At 38.3% G+C, this 20262-nt stretch overlaps 1 protein-coding gene and 1 long non-coding RNA gene across 2 annotated transcripts; one reads left to right on the forward strand and one right to left on the reverse strand.

The window, feature by feature from the left end:
* Nucleotides 1-1157: 1157 nt before the first annotated feature.
* On the reverse strand, nt 1158-1752 carry LOC121803615. Its single transcript, XR_006051085.1, has 3 exons — nt 1447-1752; nt 1333-1362; nt 1158-1213 (listed from the first exon to the last, which is right to left on the reverse strand). It is a non-coding gene; the product is annotated as an uncharacterized LOC121803615 (long non-coding RNA).
* An 8909-nt stretch (nt 1753-10661) lies between these two features.
* Nucleotides 10662-16924, forward strand: LOC121804158 (amino acid transporter AVT1J-like). Its single transcript, XM_042203696.1, has 3 exons — nt 10662-10857; nt 15723-16321; nt 16403-16924. The coding sequence occupies exons 1-3, from the start codon at nt 10689-10691 to the stop codon at nt 16922-16924; spliced, it is 1290 nt and encodes a 429-aa protein (XP_042059630.1). The 5' UTR covers nt 10662-10688.
* Nucleotides 16925-20262: the final 3338 nt, after the last annotated feature.

The following is a 20262-nucleotide window of genomic DNA, read 5'->3' on the forward strand; positions in this document are numbered from 1 at the left end:
CTGTGCTTTATTTGGCTTACTTGGTCTTTTTTTTCTCTGTGCGTTTTTGTCTGTCTGTTTCGTCTGTCTCTGTGCGTGTCGTCTCTTACAAATGTTACTGAGGCATCTTGTTCTTCGAAGGCTGATCCCCTTCTTAGAACATATACAAGCTAAACGATTGTGAGTCAAAGCTTCTACAGAAGATACAAGACCACAATTCAGCTTAAACAAGCAGTTCGTCTGAAACGAGCTGCAACAAGCCCACGATTGTGCGTCAAAGCTTCTAAAGAGGATACAAGACCACAATTCAGCTTAAACAAGCACTTCGTCTGAAACGAACTGCAACAAAAGTCCAATTCTCGCGATAAAACTTGCCTGAATTAGGACTAGGGAAAGTCCGATCCACGCGATAAAACTCGCCGAATTAGGACAAGGGAAAGTCCGATCCCCAAATTAGGACAACGGAAAGTTCGATCCGAGCGATAAAACTCGCCAAATTAGGACACAAACCAAGTCCGGTCAAAGAAGAGTTCACTTCATGAGACCGTGGACAAACATCAACTTACCCCATACTTTTATCCAGAATGCCGAAGTGATTCACTTCTCTTTTCGGGGGGGGTAGTGATGGAGTACGTACTAAACAAGCCCAACAGCAGTAAAGCCCAAGACAGAGTATCAGTTCGGCGTGACTAAAGAGTTCAGTTCGGCACAACCAAAGAGTTCGGCCCCAGCCTACAGCTCGGTGAAAGCCAACTCATCAAGCTCTGCTCTCAGGTCGGCATCAAGCTCTACTCTCAGATCGGCAAAAGCTGCTCGGCAATAATTCAGCAGTTCGGTCTCAGTATTCGACCGAACTAGGAGATAGTGGACTCATGCAAGATTTCCACCTCCACTACACCGACGATCTATTTAGTGGTGTCAAGCAGTCATTAACTCATGCAGGATAGTGGACCCATGCAAGGTCGCCACGATCTCCACGACATCCACTACCTAATAAATGCTGCATGCCACGATCTTGGTTCACTGTATAAATAGAACCTAGGTCAGATAGATAACTTCTTCTGTTAAATTCTAAAAAAGCTCTCTAGAGAGAATATCATAAAGCAGGCTAGTGTTGTAAGCTGTAATTCGCAGATCAAGCAATACAAACCTGCCCCCATTTCTCCCCGTGGACGTAGATTTACATCAGTAAATCGAACCACGTAAAATCCCTGTGTTGATCTTCATTTATTTCCTGCATTTACAAACATCAAAAATTCGCCGATTCATCATCCTTGAATGTTCTTGAAACTGTTGAATGATGTGTTTTGATAAAGATTTAATCTTTAATACATTTAGTAGCCTTCTATTTACCTTCGAGCTCAATTCTTAAAGTTCCAATGTCTGCCCAAAAATGTTTGAATCGAACATATTAGAAAAACTTAATAAAAGTTTTAGATTGGGGGGAAAGGGAGAGAGAGATCTCACCTGTCGTGAACGGACAGTGGCTGCGGCGACGGAGGCCGAGCGTGACAGGGGCAGCGGCGGCGAGCTATTACCGGCGAGACCGAGAGAGAGAGAGAGTTGTGACTGGAGTGGGATTTTTTTTTTGTTCCTGTGAATTGAGATTTAGAGAGATCTATGATGGGAACCGAGATTTTTGCTCTATGGAGTGTGTTAGGAGAGCAAGGAAGAAGAGATGGGAACTTTGCTTTTAATTTTTGGGTATAAGATTTTGAGAGAGAAGGCGTGAGTTACAGAGAGAGGTTTTTTTTCGAATGATGAAAGAGGGAAACGGATAGTGACGGGGCCAGGGAGTATGCATCTACATTTGTTTAATTTTGTTTACTTTTCTTTTTTCTCTTTTGTATACTAAATGTGTTGGGTTGGGAGCATATAGTTTAAATTCTTTTAATTAGTAGTTTTAAAGTGGGGATTGATATATGTGTATTTTGGGTTTGAAAATATGTATATAGACGTTTGGTGTAGTGACATGGAGTATAATTATTTTTCTTATCTTTTGTGAGTATCATGATTCAGGCCACTTTATTTCTTTTAGTTGGGCTACCTTAATTATTTGGTTTGGGCCGGTTCAGAATTCGTTTAGTTTGGATCAAATTAAATAGTGTTGGGCAGTTTCCTTGGCGATGAGCTAAATTAGAAAAATACGAGGACTTTATATTATTTTGACGAAAAGTTAGAGGATGTTTTGAGCATACACAAGTAGGATGCATGCATTGTTTTAAAGTAAATTATTTTGCAAAGTCTAATTTTTGCATATCATATTATTTCGAAAAGGGTGAACTTTTGCACGCCATTTGAGGTTGGGATAGAAAGTTTGTTGAGGAGCTAAGCTTGCGAGGTGGACTTTCTTTTTGAATAAGGACTATGTCCTAAATATATTTTTATGCGAAAGGAGGTGAAAAGTGTTTGTCTTGCCATGTTTTGTGTTTTGATGAACCTATCTGAAGTGGTTATGCCATGTATGTTTAATCGAATTCGGGGTCCCAGTAGGGCCGCAAACCCTGCTCGGACTAGTGTACACCCTGTAGATCGTGTGCTATCTCTTTGGAGTTAGCCGGTCTAGTGACTTGGTTCGTGGCCACGTTCCTTGTCATGTATGTTCAGATATGGTGATGGTGGATGTGGATGGAAAATGGTTGTGCAACCGACTTTTTAGGTGAAATGCTTTTTGTGTACTTGGGTTCTTTTAATCAAAACCCCCAAGGTCACTTGATTATGGCTTCACAAACTGTGTATTGGCATGTGTCCACTGAGTGCATCAAGTACTCAGCCTTGCATATTGTTTTTCTTAATGTGCAGATTGAGCGGCGATGGACGTGGAGGATGTTGAGCAGAGTTCATGGATTGTTTTGTCATGTTTTGTATTGTTGGAGATGTCGTGTCTTCATACTCGACATTTTCCGTGTCTTGAACGCTTCCGCTAAGAACCTTTTTCCTTAGAATTGTTTTATCGTTGAGAGTCTAACTCGTTTCAAGATTGTTTGCCGTCCATTCCTTATTTACTTAGAGTTGGTATTTTTGTTAGGATAACGTTATGACGTTTTCCCAAGTAATTTCAGTTATTAAATTTTTGGTCAAATGTGTATATTTTCCCCTTTCTTCCCCGTTTCTTTAACCCTCACCTAGTCGCGATCTACCGTGCTTTCTATCCTTAGAAAATGCGGGCGTGACAAATATTTTTTCCAACATCACTTTTTTTTATATATTTCTTAAAATCCGTGTCAAACTAAATGGTGATAAAGTTTTGGGGACCCAGGGTTTTTATAAAATTAAACCATTATAAATGTTTATGTTGTTTTTATTATGTTTTACTATATGACGTTATATGATCGTAGGCTCTCTACATAAGTCTATGACTAGTGGAATTACATTATAAATGTTTATGTTGTGTTTATTATGTTTTACTTTATATGGTCGTAGGCTCTCTATTTAAGTCTATGACTAGTGGAATTACATTATCCTACAGGGTTTTTTTTCAAGGAATATATACTTTATTTTGTAACATTGAGTTTCTATTTTTTTATACATTAAACTACATTTTATTAGGCTTGTCTATGAAATTGCAACTCTGTATATTCGTTATTCATTTTTTCTTCACAAATTAAAACTCTGATGAAAAAAAGCACTATGAAATACATGTAATTATTAAATTATATGTATGTACATAGTGAATGGAAATATAATAATATTGAAAATGTATGTATTATTTTTTTCTAATTATAAAACCAAATTTTAAGCAACGTTATGTATTACCTGAGTTCAATTATTCTACTTCTGGGCAAAAAAACCAACGGTATATATTGGTAATGTATTATAAATGTTATTAAAATTTATGATAGAATTTGAAGTTTATCCGTTCATTCCAAAACTATTAATATTTGGGGTGCGATTGTAGGAGCTATTGGTGTTGCATCAGAGTAATCGGTGCCGCGTCGTTGCAGTCATTTTATCGAACAATTATTATCTTAATCATCCCAAAAAAATTTGGAACGCTGCAATTTAATAATTGATTAAATTTATTCTTAGCTTGTGAACCACTATTTTTGCAATATATCTACACGAAATCTTTATTCTTGTAAATTTTAATTATCAACACATGTAACTTAATCCGTATAACAAATTGACACTCCATCTTAGCCCTATACTACTTATTCTATTTAATGGTCCATCACAATTGTAAAAATTAATTCTCCATCTTTCCCAATACTATTTATTTTAATCAATGGTTCATTAGTAAAAAATTTGTGTACAATTGTACTGTTCACCTAAATCAACTAATCAAGTAATTAAACAATGAGAATTTTCAACTTAATTTTTATTATCTTCTTAAATTCTGATTATTTTAGTTATAATATAATCAAGTCATTTTTCTATTTTGGGGAATTTCAATATAATTGAGTCATTTATATTTTTGACAAAAAGTAATTATCACATTTATTTTATTTTCTCTTACTTTATTCTCTTTGTTTTTATTCAACATCTACTGAACACACTGTCTTAATTTCTGTGCTTCAATTAATAAGGAAAGAGGGAGAGTAATAATCAATTATACTAGTATCATGGCATTATAAATTACTATTTTGTTAAATATTCGTCTGAATGAGTAATAAAAGTCAACCATTTTCGTGACTATATGGCCATCACTTCATTTCATTATCATTTAAAATTGAGACATTACAAACATAACCAATTTTAATAATTGGGCCGAATTTGTTTATTAGGCCTGAAGCATAAAATCGACCTTTACATACATTCTTTCACATTTTGTTTCACTCTCTCGTGTCTCTATAAATAATACTCCCTCCGTTCCATAGTAATGGAGAAGTTCCTTTTTGACACGGAGATTAAAAAAATTATGTTAGATGAGTCAAGTAAAAGGGAGAATAAAGTTTAAAATGAAAAAGGTAGATAGATGATGAGAGAATAAAGTAAGAGGGAGAAAAGTAGGTATGGAAAAATGTGTTGACTTTTACTAAAAAGGGAAATGACTCTATTACTATGGAACATACCAAAATAACAAAATGACTCTATTACTGTGGAATGGAGGGAGTAAGAGTATCTGCAATGGTGGACGGACGGTGTCCGTCCGTGTCAGCGGCACGGAAGATGTCGCCCGCCGCTGCGCTCGCACCGCTGCCACGGCGCTGCTCGATGCATCGAGCATGTCAGTGCCAGCGAGCAGGTGACGTGGCCGGACGTGATTGGGCAACGACATAGCCGTTGCATTTGAGTTTTTTTTAAAAAAATCGGGTTTTAATTAAAAAAATCGATTAAAAAAACATTTTCCCATTTCCCAAGAAAATATGTCCGTTTTCTACCGTTTTCTACCCATTTTTTTTCCCCCAAAAATATACATTTTCATATATAAATACCCTCACTTTCACACCAAAAAATTCACACTACACTATACAGTTCTCATCTACATTCTCTCATTTCCATTCTCATCTACATTCTCTCATCCCCATTCTCAATCTTTCTTCCACTCATACAACATAACAATGTCCGGCCAAGGTGATCATCCTCCGGTAGAGATGCCCACCGGTTCCGGTTCCGGCGGTTAACCGCCGAACCGGAACCGTGGCAATTTTCCCGAACCGGAACCGTCGCAATTCGGGTCGCGGTCCGGTTCAGGTTCAAGATATTCGGAACCGGAACCGTCACCGAACCGGCGGTTCGGGACGGTTCGGAACCGGCGGTTAACCGGCGGAACCGGCGGTTCGGGTGCGTATATCAAGGCATCGGGGATGGGGCCGACGGCGGCAGCTTTTCAGCTGCAAAACCGGCCGGTTTCGGCGGTTTTTTGGCGGTTAACCGGCGGTTAACCGTGAAAACCGGCGGTTTTGCCCGGAAACCGACGGTTCCGGCGGTTTTCCGCCAAAACCGCCGGTTTTCCGAAAATTCAATTTTTTTTTTCAAATATCAAATTCGAATTCTTCCATAAGAGTTTCTCTCTTCAATCTCCCAATTCTCTCTCTTTGTCTCCAATTTCTCATTTGTGCTATTGTGCTTCCTTTTAATTACGCAAGTGCTACTCTTATTACGCATTGTTTTACACTTATACTTGTTCCCGTAGTTCTATAAGTTGTCTTTCTTTCTCAATTGCTAAAATAAAAAAATATATATTATTCCATATTTCTACATTTCTACATAGCAATATGTCTTCATCCCGAGAACTACGTGGGCTTTGATTCCTCAATAAAATTGTGGATACGTAGGCAACTCAACTTAAATTTGAAAAGTTTAACTTTGAAAGTTTAAGTTGAGCTCAAGCCCTTTTCAATTTCCCCCCCCCCCCCATTTCATGTTTTTTTTATTTACGTTCCCGAGTCCGACGACACTTGTAAATTATATTACATTGTTGTATGTTGTATACTTGTAGTTGTAGTTGTAGATGCATATGTATTGTAAATTGTAATGTATCGTTGTCCGTTACAACTCAAACTCAATAAAATTGATATCATTTTCTCCTTATTCGTCGTATTTCTATTTGAATTATACATTGTCTTGTACTCTTGTTCCAAATTGTTGTATAAATCCAAATTTGAAATTTAAAAAAAAAAAATCGAACCGCGGAACCGCCGGTTCCGAACCGGAACCGCCTAAACCGCCGGAAAAACCGGCGGTTCCGAACCGGAACCGGAACCGCCGGTTTTCGAACCGGAACCGGAACCGTGAAATAGCCTCACGGTCCGGTTCCGGTTCCGCCTTCGACCAAACCGGAACCGGCGGTTCCGAACCGGAACCGTCCGGTTCCGAACTGTGGGCAACACTACCCTCCGGGCTCCCACGGTTGGAACCCCGATTGGTTCGGTTCACAACCGTTTCCTAGTCCGAAAATGGAATATTCGGCCCCTCCTCAAACCCAAAGTTCGGGCGTTCCAGGTGGCTACCGGCCTTACCCGATCAACGACCAAACCCCGAATGGCTATATGGGTGCACACTCGAACTTAGAGCGAGGTCGACTGCCCCCTCCCAAACTCTGACTCCTCCTACTCGCGGTGTCCGCACACCGTACACTCCGACGGAGATGGAGCAATTGTTCAAGGCGTTCTTGTCAATCTCCGAAGATCTGGAAGTTGGCACGAACCAATCCGACGATCACTTTTGGTGGCGCATTTGTCGCTGGTACAATGAAAACCGGCCTGAGGGAACAATCGAGCGCAACGAGAGTATGGTGCGCAACGCCATCTACAGACCCAACGAAGAAATCCAAAAGTTCCAGCGGTATTATCTCCAGGAAGAGCGGTCGGCGGGGAGCGGCCGGAGTGAGGTCGACATCATCAGTTCCGCCATGTCGACCTACCAATCCATGAACTACAAGGCGTTCAAGTACCTCAACATTTGGTAGAAGACGCAGTCGCATCCGAAGTATAAGGGAGGCGTGTCACGACCCCACTTCCTAAGGATAGAAAATACGGTGGATCGCGACTAATGGGGGAATTAAGAAGCGGGGAAGAAAGGGGAAAACAATCAAAGGGGTACGAAATGTAGATCAAAAGACGAACTTCATTAACAAATCATAGTCTTAAATCATGAAGCAACATAGTTCGAATAAAAAATAGTCCAACGGATTAAAGAAAACATCAGAGTTCTAAAACTTGACATAGCGGAAGCATTTGAGAGTTAGCTACTACTATGTATGAAGACATAATAGCAACCGGAACATTTATTGAATAGTCTTTGTCCAAATGCTCAACATCCTCCGTCCTCGTCAACGCTCAACCTGCACATAGGGAAAACATATGCAGGGGGCTGAGTACTTGATGCACTCAGTGAACTCATGCCCCAAAAACATTTTTATCATTTAAGTTATGCCAGCCATCGTTAAGTGAAACTCGGGTTTTACTTTAAAATGCCGAGAACCACTAAAATCATTTCCATCAAAAGGTGCATGCGCATGCAAACATCATCATCATTCCCCATCATGTACCATATCTGAACCATCATATGTGAAACGAGAATGTGGCCACAAACTCGATCACTGGACCGGCCGACCACAAAGAACGGCTCACGATCCCCATCAGTGCACTAGCCTAAGTAGGGACTCACTCCCTAGTTAGACCCGAATTCGTTAACCATCAAAGTCTAGTAGGGACTCACTCCCCAGTAGACAATCAGATAGGCATTTCAAAACATAAAATTCGGCATGACATAACATTTGAAACCACCCTTATCTCTCCATTTCATATACATGCAAATAATAGAGTTTAAAGAATAAAGCCCACCTCGAGTGCTTAATCCGAAAACACTTTCTTTCCCTTGCGATCACGATTCACTTGCGATGTTTCACCTTTAAAAATTTACATAGCACATATATCAACATATTTTCCAATCACATAAATCACATCATAACATACATCTTTGCATATCCTATCACTTCATCACATATATAATTTCATTTGAAAACTGGCAGCACTGCGCAACGATTTTATAAAAATCATTTAAAAATCATCCGACTTCCGTTGGGGCTAAAACTTTACCACAATACAGAAGACTCATCAAAGGACTTCCAGTTAAAATTTCATGTCCAAATACCCCTTTTAGGTCAGTCAAAACAACCACGTAACCTACTGGTCGAGAAAACATTTTCGGCAGAGTTGCGCAGTTAACTTCAAAAATTCACCAAAAATTCATCTTTAATCCAAAAGGGTTGAAATTTACACACAACATAGAAGACATCATGAAGTTTACTCAGGAAAAAGAATTGGTCAAATCGGAGTTCATTTGGTCGGTCAAAAACGTGTCGGAACTTACTGTTCGGAATTCGTCGAGCAGACGAGCGGTGCCATCGCTGTTCGGCCCGTTGCTGCACGTTGTTGCTGTTGTTGGCTGCTGCACAGAGCCGGGAGACGCTGCTGTACGAACGTTGCTGCTCCGCCGTCGCTCCCTTTCCTCTTTCGACCACCATCACTCATCTCTCTATCAATTCGTTTTGTTCCATCACTGTAAACTCTGCAACTCACGGTCCAGATCGGTCGTCGTCGGCTACTGCCCGTTGGTCAGCCTGTTCGCCGCCGACGTCGCCGCTGCTGACTCCGATTCGTCACCCGTGTCCACCACAGACGCTCGGCGCTGCTGCGTCGTCGCTGCTGTGCAGTCGAAGGTCTCGCAGCGTCGCCGTCATTCGCAATTAGCCACTGCATTGTCTGTTTGCTGTTCGGACAGCCATCGTTCCTCACCGATTCAACCTCGAAACGACACGGCAGCCCCTGAAACATCTCCGAACAGCCCCGAAAGATAAGTTCTCCTTCAAAAATATGTTCTTTCGTTTCAGTTTTCAAAACGCAGCAAGGGGGCCACTGTTCGTCGCCACTGCTGGATCGTTGCCGCTGAACTGACGTTGCTGCGTTCGATTGAACCGGAGCCCTCACGCTTCTAACGTCGCCATTTCTCTTCCTCATCGCCGCTGCCTCACTCTTCTTCTCCCCTCATCTCTCGGTTTCTTCTCCTCTCTCTCTTTGTTCTTGTTGTAAAGTATAAAGTGAGAAGAGAAGTGAAAGGGTGGATGTTTAAATGGGGTGTCTTTTGGTTGTAGGATTAATTGAGGGAGTTGGAAGGTGGAAGATGAAGGGTGGAAGGTGTCGTGGGGTTGAGGAAAGGATGCATGTATAGAAATCATTAATCTCTAATTGGGCTTCAAAGTGTGGTTTCCAAATAAAATGAATTGGGCTTGGAAACTTAAAGTTCTTTGATGAAATTGGGCCCAACATGTAAATTGTAGAGTTTGGCTAAGTTGGTTAAAGAATAAGAAAATTTGGATGACCCAACACTCTTAAAATTAATAGCCCAAAGCCAAATTGTAAAATTATTCTCTCGACAAAAGAAACAAGGTCGAAAAAATTTTCAAGTGTACAAACGACGGTCCTTTCAAGAACACAATAAAAAGAGTAGAAAAAGTCGGGGTGTTACAAGGCGTAACATCCTTCTCTAGCGGCTCCTCCAAACGGTCAAGGTCGGTATCCCTATCCGACGCCGACTCCGAAGATGTGGTTAGCCAACTCGCCGGAGCTAACTTGGGTAGCCCCGACGCCGGCCCAAGCGGTTCACAACGCCGACCGCAAGGAAGGAAGAAGGCGGTGGCCAACTGCCGTCGCGCCGCGACTCCATCCGGCGATGCTCCCGTTCCCGTTCCCGTGCCCTATGCGCCACCTCCATCCCCACCAACTCGTTGTGGGCGATTTTCGCCCAACTCAATATGGCTGATAGGTTAACTATGACCCCCTCGCAACTTCGATCGCACGAGGCCATGATATTGGGCCTCCAAAAGTAATTGGGGGTAGTGCTGCCAGATGAATAGTCTTCCACGGGGATATTTTTAGCTTTAATTATGTAATTTTTAATTTTTAGGATTTTAATTATGTAATTTTTATTTTTTAGGATGTTAATTATGTCTTTTTTATTTTATTTGTAATATTATTTCGGTTTTTTTAATGAATTTTAATATTATGGAAATGTTTTTATTTAAATTGAATAATAGAATGGTGGGACCCTTGTGCTCGTCCTTGCGGAAGAGTACAGCTGTGGGTGTTGTGCTATTGCCTAAAAGCATGCAGAAATAGTGGTGCCAGGCCCACAACCATGCTCGTTGGCAAGAGCACGGCTGTGGGTGCTCTAAATGCATTTGCAATATATCGCTTCTCACATAATAAATAATAATACTATAAAAATAGAAAAAAATTGCTCACCTAAATCAGCAGCTGTTTCCGATGAAGGCTGCAGCAGATGGCGACGATCTGTCGATCGGAATAGCATTGTTGGAAGATAATGGAGAGGCTGAGTCAGCTCACCATCAACACCAACTCCGCCGCCATAACTCCGGTTTGGGGTCAACATCTTTCTTCAAAACCTGCTTCAACGGCGTCAATGCTCTTTCAGGTTTTTTACTACAGTCTACAGTAACCTTTTCTTTTCTCTTGTTTGATACATATTGATTTCCTCTTTTCTCATAAAATTGAACTTTGTTTGGATTTAGATATTAATTTCCTTGTTTGAAGTATATGAAATATAGGCCAAATTGCCAAATCACGAAAGATTATATTGTTAAAAATTTCTAAATTTTGTCTAATATTAACTTGGTGATGATCTTATGTTATCTAAGTGTGGATCTCTCCTCTTATGAAGTCTTTTAAGGGTTGAGTGATTCATTTCTAATATGATACTATCAGAGAGGGCCCGAGTCGATGATTAGTCTCTTATCTACCTCACGAGTGGGAGTCTGATGTTCATTTCGGGCCACATCCATGATGTTTTTTTTATCTCTTGTCCTGTCTACCCCATGTGTGGAAGTCTGATGTTCATTCCGGCCAACGCGTGCGAGGAGTGTTAAAAATCTATAAATTATGTTCCACACTGAATTGATGATAATCCTATTTCGTCTATACAAATGTGGATAACCCGTCCCTCTTATGAGCCCTTTTAAGGGAATAAGTAACTCATTTTTAATATGGTATTAGAGCAGCCAAGTAGATGATGAATATCTTTTATCTCTTATCTATCTCATGAGTTAATGTCTTAAGTTCATTCGGGGCCACATTGATGATGGTTCTCTTATCTTTTCTCTTGTTCATCCTATGTGTGGAAATCTAATGTTCAGTCTGGCCCACACGTGCAGGGATGTGTTAAAAATCCTTAAATTCCGTCTCACGGTAATTGGCTTAGGATAACCCCCTATTATGAGACATTTTAAGGAGCGAGTGGTCAATTTCTAATAATTGTCAAATTCTTGGTAATCGCATACTTTTCAAAATTCAAAAAATAAATCATGAAAGTTAGATTTTTTTCAATTTTCTCATCCTTCTATTTTCAACGTATTTCCCACTAATCACATATTGATGTCACAGTTAGTTTAAAACAAGTTGGTAAAACCGCACTGGACAAAATAAAAACATCTAATTAAGTTTGAAACAAACGTACTTTAAACTGACTACGATTCCAACACGTAATGTGCCGGAAAAGGAAAGGATAATTGAGAAAGTTCATATTTTCATAATTTATTTTTTGGCTTTAAAAAAAGTTTAGGATGAACCAGTTTTGTAGCTTCAACATATGAGTCTTGAGTATGTCCTTTAATTTCGAAAGTATACAACTAAATTTGTCTGGTTAAGCCCCATATGAAATAACTGAATTAGGTAGACGTGCATAATAACTGACATTCATTTCTCCAACATTTCATTTATCCATTTGAGTACGATGGATGTGCTGTGTGTCATACATAACATTATATTTCATTGTCATGACAATCATAATATTTATGAGAGAATAATATTTTTAGTTTATAGATATTGCATTAATACCATCTGTGGTTTCTAGTATTTCTTAAAATACTAGGAAACGTCAACTGAACATTGGTATAATACTATTGGAATAACATTTGCATTTTTTTGAATTTAAATATCTTACACGCTATAAGAATTATTTATGGAGTATTATCTTTTTCCATGAGTAAGAGTTAGTTCATTTATTTCTCTTGGAGGAAGGAAAAAAAAGAATGAATCAAGCGCAGCAGAAGTGTCGGTTTTCTCTCTCATGAAAAAAAATAAACAAATAGTAGATCTTATAGTTTGGGCTTGGAAGTATTTTAGTTCAAAAAAGTATGATTTTAGTGCAATATATATGAAAAAAATGTAGTTGTCACTATTCATGATCTTGTATTGAGATTAAAGTTATATTCTCTTTATTCCACCCTACTTGACACACGTCTTTTTTGCAGTTAATTAAAAAAATTATATTTCCTCCATCACACGCTACTTGACAATATATATTGGACAATAAAGTAGTTTTAATAATTTAAATTTTAAATTACCAGTTTCAGATCGAATTGATCGGTGACGAAATTAGTATAACTCCGATTTCGTTAATGCTTATTGTTTTTATTTAAAAGCTTAAGACATACTAATATTTTAACAATTGGTAGTTAGTTTTTTGGTGTACTTCCATTATCTCGGTTATTAAATGGGAATAAAAAGTTACTAATAAAGAGTCAATCAACCAAAAAAGAGATAGGCATTTGTAAATTAAAATAGAAGCATTAATTTAATTCACTTGGCCTATGTTGCTTTATCTATAGTCTGGTAATGCGTAGAGCATCCACAATGGGACGCCCTATAGCCCGCTCTATAGAGCGCCCTATCTTCCATCAGATCAACATTTTATCCTCCTACCCTTCCACCTACAGTGGGACACCGGTGTGCCGGAGCTCTCATCCTCGTACATCGGCTGGATGAGGTCTGATAGGGTCAACGATTCAACAAATATCGTCAAAGATCATCTCCAATATATCTTTCATGAATTTATTTGATAAAGAGCATCTTTTATTTTAGTTAGTTATCTTTAGTTATTTTCCATATCTTTTGTAATCTTTTATTTTAATTATCTTTCTTGATTAGCAAGACTGTGTTAGGGTTTAGGATTCTATATAATAGAATTCTATCGTATTTTCATTCATTGAGAAATAAAGTTAATTACTTGTTCTCATTCCCTGTTCTGGTGGAAATCGCCCCCTAGCACCTCAACTAGGGTTTATCTTGTTCTTTTTCTCACTTCAAACGTTCGTGCTCTAATTCGATAGAACTAGGTTCTATCAAGGTCCATCGGAATTGCGCCGCTGTCGCTGCTCATATAATCATCGGTAGCGGTGTTCTTCGTCCTCTTCCTCGCAGACGAAATGGGCATAATCCCTCCTTGGAACTTCTGCTTCTCCTTCACGATGAGCTAGGAGGAGTAGTGCTTGAACTCGGCGTACAGTGAAATGTACGACGGGAGCGCTTTATCGCGCACATCGTTCAAATTCTCGCCGCCGCCCTTCCCTCTCAAGCACTTTGTATACTCATCCGAGAACAAATTGAGTTGCTTCTTGATTTGATCCCAATGATTGTGCAGCTGCTCCCTATGGCGCTTGTACGAGGCTGCCAACTTGGCTTCGTTGTAGCGCTCGTCGATGCGCTCCCAGTACGCGATTTGCTTTTGGTTGTTGGCAAACACCGGATCCTCTGAAATAGCAACCCAACACTTTGTCAAAAGAACGCTTTCTTCGAGGCTGTAGTTTGTCCTCCCTAGGGCAAATTCTTTGTTCACCTCCGGAGGCGGCAACTTCTGGGCTTGGTGTCTATTCCTCTTCTTCCGCTCCTTGGGTGCAGATGCAGAGGCGACGGCGGGGGAGGCGAGGTCGGCTCCATGTCGGAGAGCCCGTACGAATCCATGCTGAAATCCGGATCGTACTGGGTGTTGGAGTCGAAGGGGCGGTATTTGTCAGGGTCCGTACCCGGCCACTGTGCACTACCGCCGAACATCGGCAGACCGTCGGGACTATTCAGATTTGGGAACTCACCCGGATTCATATTGAAAATAGAGGAAGAGAAGAGTGAAGATAGAGTGAAATATAGGAGAGAGAATTTGGAAGTGTTGAATTGTTGTATATATATAGATTTTGGAAGAAATAAAATTAAAAAAATAGAAAACGCGTTCTATCGTCCGCGTGACCCGTAATGGGGCGGGCGATACCAAGGACGATGCATGTTGAGAAGCCTATCGTCCGCAGACGATGTATAGGGCGCGGACGATGTATCGGAAATCATCCGCATAGCTATAGTGGTGGATGATAGCACACCCGATATGATTGCATCGGGCGTGCTATCGACCGACCCACTGTGGATGCTCTTATATGTATTTTTCTTTTTTTGAATGACTATGTATTTTGCTTTTTTTCTAACTATGTTTTTTTTATGTTTTATGAATATGTATTTTTGCCCGTATTTTGCTTTCCCGTATTCCGTGTCAAAATTATATTTCCGTTTTTATGTAATTAAATTATTGTGATTTTTTTATTGCGGGATGTCCTAGTGGGAAGGGCGATGGGAAGGGCGGATTGTGCAGGGGATGTCCTAGTGACGTGACAGTAGGATGGGAAGTCCTAGTGACGTGGCAGAAGGTGTTTTTGGGATGTCCTAGTGGATGTTCTAGTGGGATGTCCGCCCACTGGAGATGCTCTTAATCAATCATTAAATAGGATAAAATGGAGAATGGGGCACCGACACTGAGTGGACTGGTCACATTACCATTAGGCATTATAAACGTGGAATGTGACATGTGATGTTTATTCAAAATATAGTTGATCTATGGAGGCAAAAAAAATCTTGGTGGGGCTTTTTTTTTATTTCTAAATTTAAATTTTTAGAAGATAATTTTTATTGTTACTAAAATCTTTATAGTATCTACTAATTACACAGTAACAAACATAAATAACAATAGTTCGGTGATTTTTCGAAGACAAGCAAAGTAACAATAGTTTGATGATCTTTTAGAATTGAAAAATATTTTTCAGGTCTATATTCTGTTTGTAGTCATTTGATCTAATTTTTCTGAGCTAGATGCCAATATACTTATGTACTCTAGGTTAAAATTCATAATATCCAAATGTTATTGAACAATAGTATGTCTGCAATTTAATTATAAAATATATACATCTATTCGCGATTACTTTATCCGTTTTGTCAGTTCATAGTGTCTACAATTAAATGTTCCATTTACATTTTTTTTATTTTTATTAAGTGAATCTCACGTTCCATTGTAAAACTATATAAAAATGGGTTACACATTTCACTATTTTTTCATTCATTTTCATCATAAAGTCAAATAAATTCTTAAAATTCGCGAGTCATTTAATCGTGTACGGAGGGATTACTATTTATAATCTCAAATGTCCATCTGATTTATGAATTTCGACTTGACTTACAATTTTTCAGGCGTAGGAATACTATCAGTTCCTTATGCCTTATCATCAGGCGGATGGCTAAGCTTGATACTACTCTTCCTCATCGCCGGCTGCACCTACTACACATCTCTACTCATCAAAAGATGCATGGACTTGGACACAAACATTCGAAGCTATCCCGATATAGGGGAGCGAGCATTTGGGTCGATTGGGAGGATGTTCGTAGCAGTAACAATGAACGTGGAGCTGTATCTTGTGGCAACCGGTTTTGTGATTCTTGAGGGCGATAATCTACAAAATTTATTTCCTACTGCTGGAGGAGGATGTTTTATAACCGGGAAGCAGGCGTTCGTTCTCATTGTTGGACTCATCGTGCTGCCTACTGTGTTGCTAGACAACATGGCCATTCTATCTTACATATCCGCCACTGGAGTAGTCGCTTCCTTTATGCTCATCGCTTCTGTTCTGTGGTGTGCTGTTTTTGATGGCATCGGATTTCAGGAGCAGGGCACTCTATTCCAAAGCAGAGGAATCCCTACCGCGATTAGCCTATATGTATTTTGCTATTGCGCACATCCAGTTTTCCCGACGTTGTACACTTCCATGAGGAACCAAAAGCAGTTTTCTAAGGTTATGTGATGAAACAGTTAGTTTTGGCGCCAACAACGGTAGTAGTTTTGTTATTAATCTTGATATATATTATGGTTGCAGGTTTTGCTCATATGCTTTCTTGTTTGCACGATGAGCTATGCTTCAATGGCTGTCCTAGGGTATCTAATGTTCGGGTCAGAGGTGCAGTCTCAGGTGACATTGAATCTCCCTACTAACCTGGTTAGCTCCAAAGTTGCCATCTATACAACGTTGGTCAATCCATTGGCTAAGTATGCTTTGATGGTGTGTCCAATTGTGAAAACTCTCGAGAGGCGATTCTTAGTGGGGCGTAGCAGACATTGGAGCATATTGATTAGGACTGCATTGGTGGCGAGCACGATCTTTGTGGCCTTGGTTGTGCCTTTATTCGGGTATCTAATGTCACTGGTGGGGGCGTTTCTGAGCGTCACGGCCTCAATCATAATGCCTTGCTTGTGCTACATGAAGATCTCGGGGATTTATGTTAGAATCGGGAGCGAGTTGATTGTGTTGTGTGGGATTATAGTGATTGGTGTTATTGTGCTTCTAGTTGGTACTTATACCGCTTTGTTGGAGATTTTGAGCCATTTGATTCCATTTTGATTGTCTTTTGTGATCTGAAGATCGTGTATCCACTATAATGGATATACCTATTCCTTATTCTTGTAAATGTGTTGATTATTTTGGTTAGTAGTCTAACGAATTTCATGTGATTAAGATGAAACTAATAATTAAATAATTTTAGTTTTATAAAAAAAATATCACAGATGGATTATACACTAAATTCAAAGACCTCCCATAATATTTTTAAAATTCAAAGACTGTTTATATTCAAAGTTTAAAGTTCAATGTAGTTAGATTATAAATTTTATACATCATATTATTAGTCATATGTGAAATCTGTCATATTTAAATAATTCCAACATCATGGTTACAACTTACAATGACTAGTTTCAATTCTCTAAGGTTTTCCAATATTTTTGTTAAAGTATTTTACTGTGAAGACGAATTGTGAATTGACTGGAAGTACGAAGTAAAGTGCTGATTTGCTTTCCTTCTTCGGTTTATTTATTTTGTTACCTTAATCTTTATTTTGTCTTCTTATGTCAATGCCAATTATTCTCTACTACTCATGTTGCATTTTGTGGGATTTAATATCACATTTTTATGTAAATACAATGATTTTTGAAAACCATATTATTATGCTATAAGATACTCCCTCTTTCCTTCATAGTTGAAGCGGAATTGCATAGAGTTTAAGAAATGGATGTTGAGCGTGTTAAATAAATAGATAAAATAAGTAAAAGAAAGAAAAAAAGTAGAGAGAATAAAGTAAGAGAGAGTAGAATAAGAGTGAGAAAAAATGTTACTTTATATGGAAATGACTCAATTATGAGAGGACTTCCCGAAATGAAAAAATGCTTCAACTATAAGGGATGCGAGAGTAAATACTTATATTTTATATAATTAATTCTATTAATTGTGAATATACATAGTACTATTCTGTGGAATGGAGCTAGAATTATTAGATTAGGATGATTAACCGCTTAAATTGTGAATATACATAGTACTATCGATTGTGTTGTGTGGGATTATAGTGATTGGTGTTATTGTGCTTCTAGTTGGTACTTATACAGTTTTGTTGGAGATTTGAGCCATTTGACTGTGTTTTGTGATCTGAAGATCGTGTATTTGTTGAGAAATCAGGTAATTTTCTCTCAAATAGTGAAATGAACCGATTCGGTAATTTTATTGTTAACTCGATGGAATCTGCTCGATAGCATTACTAATCCAAATAAATTATCTGAAAAGACTGGTGGGGACACTATCCCTTTTAAATAACAAATTCCTAACAATTTTTTATCAACACGGTGTATTTATCACAAAAAAAAAACCCAAAAGAACCGTACAAAACACTACTACCAACCTTCGCAGAGTCCACTTATATTTAAATTTAGAAGAGAACACAATTTTAAGATGATTTACAAAAGGAGTGCTCCTTTTATAGGCAGCCACTCCCCCAAATAACCAATGCCCCACCGATGTGGCACAACAAATTTTGACAAAAGTCAAATATTGCAGAAAATATTTAACAGTATTCACTATAAAGAATATAGTTAATTATTAGTTGTTGTTGTAAATTTATTGATTATTTCAGTTAGCAATCTTACGAATATCATGTGATTAAGATGAAGCTAGAATTAAATTTCTTTAGTCTTCTAGCTTAAGTGAGTGAATAAGGTTATATTATGGGTGTAAATGATCAAAAGTAATGAAGATGGGGTGTGCACTAAAAAAGGAAACGAACTTTAACTACGAAATTACACCATGTTTTAAAAAACTGCACCGGTGAACGAACCGAAGAAGCTACTGGTTCACGGTTCAACCGGTTGAATCACTGGTCGAACCGTTACTGTTTTAAATACATATAATTAAATATAAAATATAGAAAATATATTAAATTTACATATAATTAATTGTATATCAAAAAAGATTAACCTTATATATAATTAGTTGTAAGTAAAAGTATTAAATTTCATAAATAAATTATTAAATATCATAAATCTTTTTGTAGATAAATAAAATTAGATATATAAATGATTAGTTATACAATATTAAAAACTATTAAACTCTATGTATAATTATAAACTCGTATCTATCACACTAAAAAGTAGTGTTACTTCAACCATTTACACTAAATTCAAAATTTACACTATTTTTTAGTTTCTGTCTCACAAAATATTTGCAGTAACACTATATTTTTTGTTGTTTCACAAAAACACCAAAAATGGATTTGGGTTTGGTGTATGGTTCGAGAAAATTTCTACACAAAAACTCATTTTTGGAGTATGGTTGGAGTACTAAAAACACAAAAAATGGGTTTGAGTTTAGTGTATTGTTGAAGAAAATTTCTACACCAAAACTCATTTTTGAAGTATGATTGGAAATGGTCTAACAATATACGTTTTTTACTATCAAATTTCAAGGTTATAAAAAATATTCAAAATATGGTCAGATAATAGTATTAGTGATCAAATGCGCTTATTTATTTTATCCACTGGGCATATTGATACGATCATGAAAGCCGTGCATCAAGGATTTTACATATAGCTGGATTCAACCAGTGATCAGCCTATCAATATGATGTCCAAATGCTCTGAAAATGCCACCAATGTCTTCGTCTTCGAAAGAGCTTCGCGTGGATACCTTGCATGCCTCAATCGGAGTCCGGTGGAGAGAGTTATGGACGATTTACCAAAGCCGCGCAGAAGAAAGGGCGAGTCCAGAGAAAACACGCGGTCAGGCGAAATGAGCCATGAAAAATGCCCAGGCGGACGTTTTGTGCCTTGAATTTTGTGCCTAAACTATAAATAACACCTTTTCCATTTTATTCCTTGGTTGAACATTGAATTTTTAGCTTGTAAGCTTTGTTCTTCCCTTTGATGGTTTGTTTCAAATTCCTAGTTTTCAAGGTTGCTTTTCCCATCAATTGCTAGTTCAAGCATGAATCAAGTAGAGGTATACATTGAGGCTTGTGAATTCCTTGAAGGTTTAGCCACGTAAAAGCAACTTGGGACCACTGACACACAATAAGCGCACTACCTAATAGCTGTAAACATCGAAAAGGTGACAGAGACTGCAATCCTAACAAACTGCTACCTTATTCTTTGCTAACCAGCTAAATAAAAACAACGAAAGCAGATCTAAACAAAGCAACAAACATAAAAACAGAAATCAGATAAAACGAACATAGATCCATATGAAATCGACGTAAAGAAAATCAGATCTAAAGTATCTAACCTATTCTCATCCAAGTTGACGAACTAAAATGTAAATCTACCTACGAGAAAACATAAACAAGGCGGAACTAAAGCAAACGAAAACAATCAAAACAGAGAACATCAGATCCAACACAACTTGAACTAAAAACTTCATTTCAT

The sequence above is a fragment of the Salvia splendens genome, chromosome 5, assembly GCF_004379255.2.
Source record: "Salvia splendens isolate huo1 chromosome 5, SspV2, whole genome shotgun sequence".
In the NCBI taxonomy this organism is placed as follows: domain Eukaryota; kingdom Viridiplantae; phylum Streptophyta; class Magnoliopsida; order Lamiales; family Lamiaceae; genus Salvia; species Salvia splendens.

What these genes read in the sequence shown, in the direction of transcription:
- LOC121804158 (XM_042203696.1), top strand. Translation starts at nt 10,689, where the DNA reads ATGAAGGCTGCAGCAGATGGCGACGATCTGTCGATCGGAATAGCATTG. An exon ending in CGGCGTCAATGCTCTTTCAG is followed by an intron (nt 10,858 to 15,722) that starts GTTTTTTACTAC and finishes ACAATTTTTCAG; the next exon opens with GCGTAGGAATACTATCAGTT. An exon ending in ACCAAAAGCAGTTTTCTAAG is followed by an intron (nt 16,322 to 16,402) that starts GTTATGTGATGA and finishes TTATGGTTGCAG; the next exon opens with GTTTTGCTCATATGCTTTCT.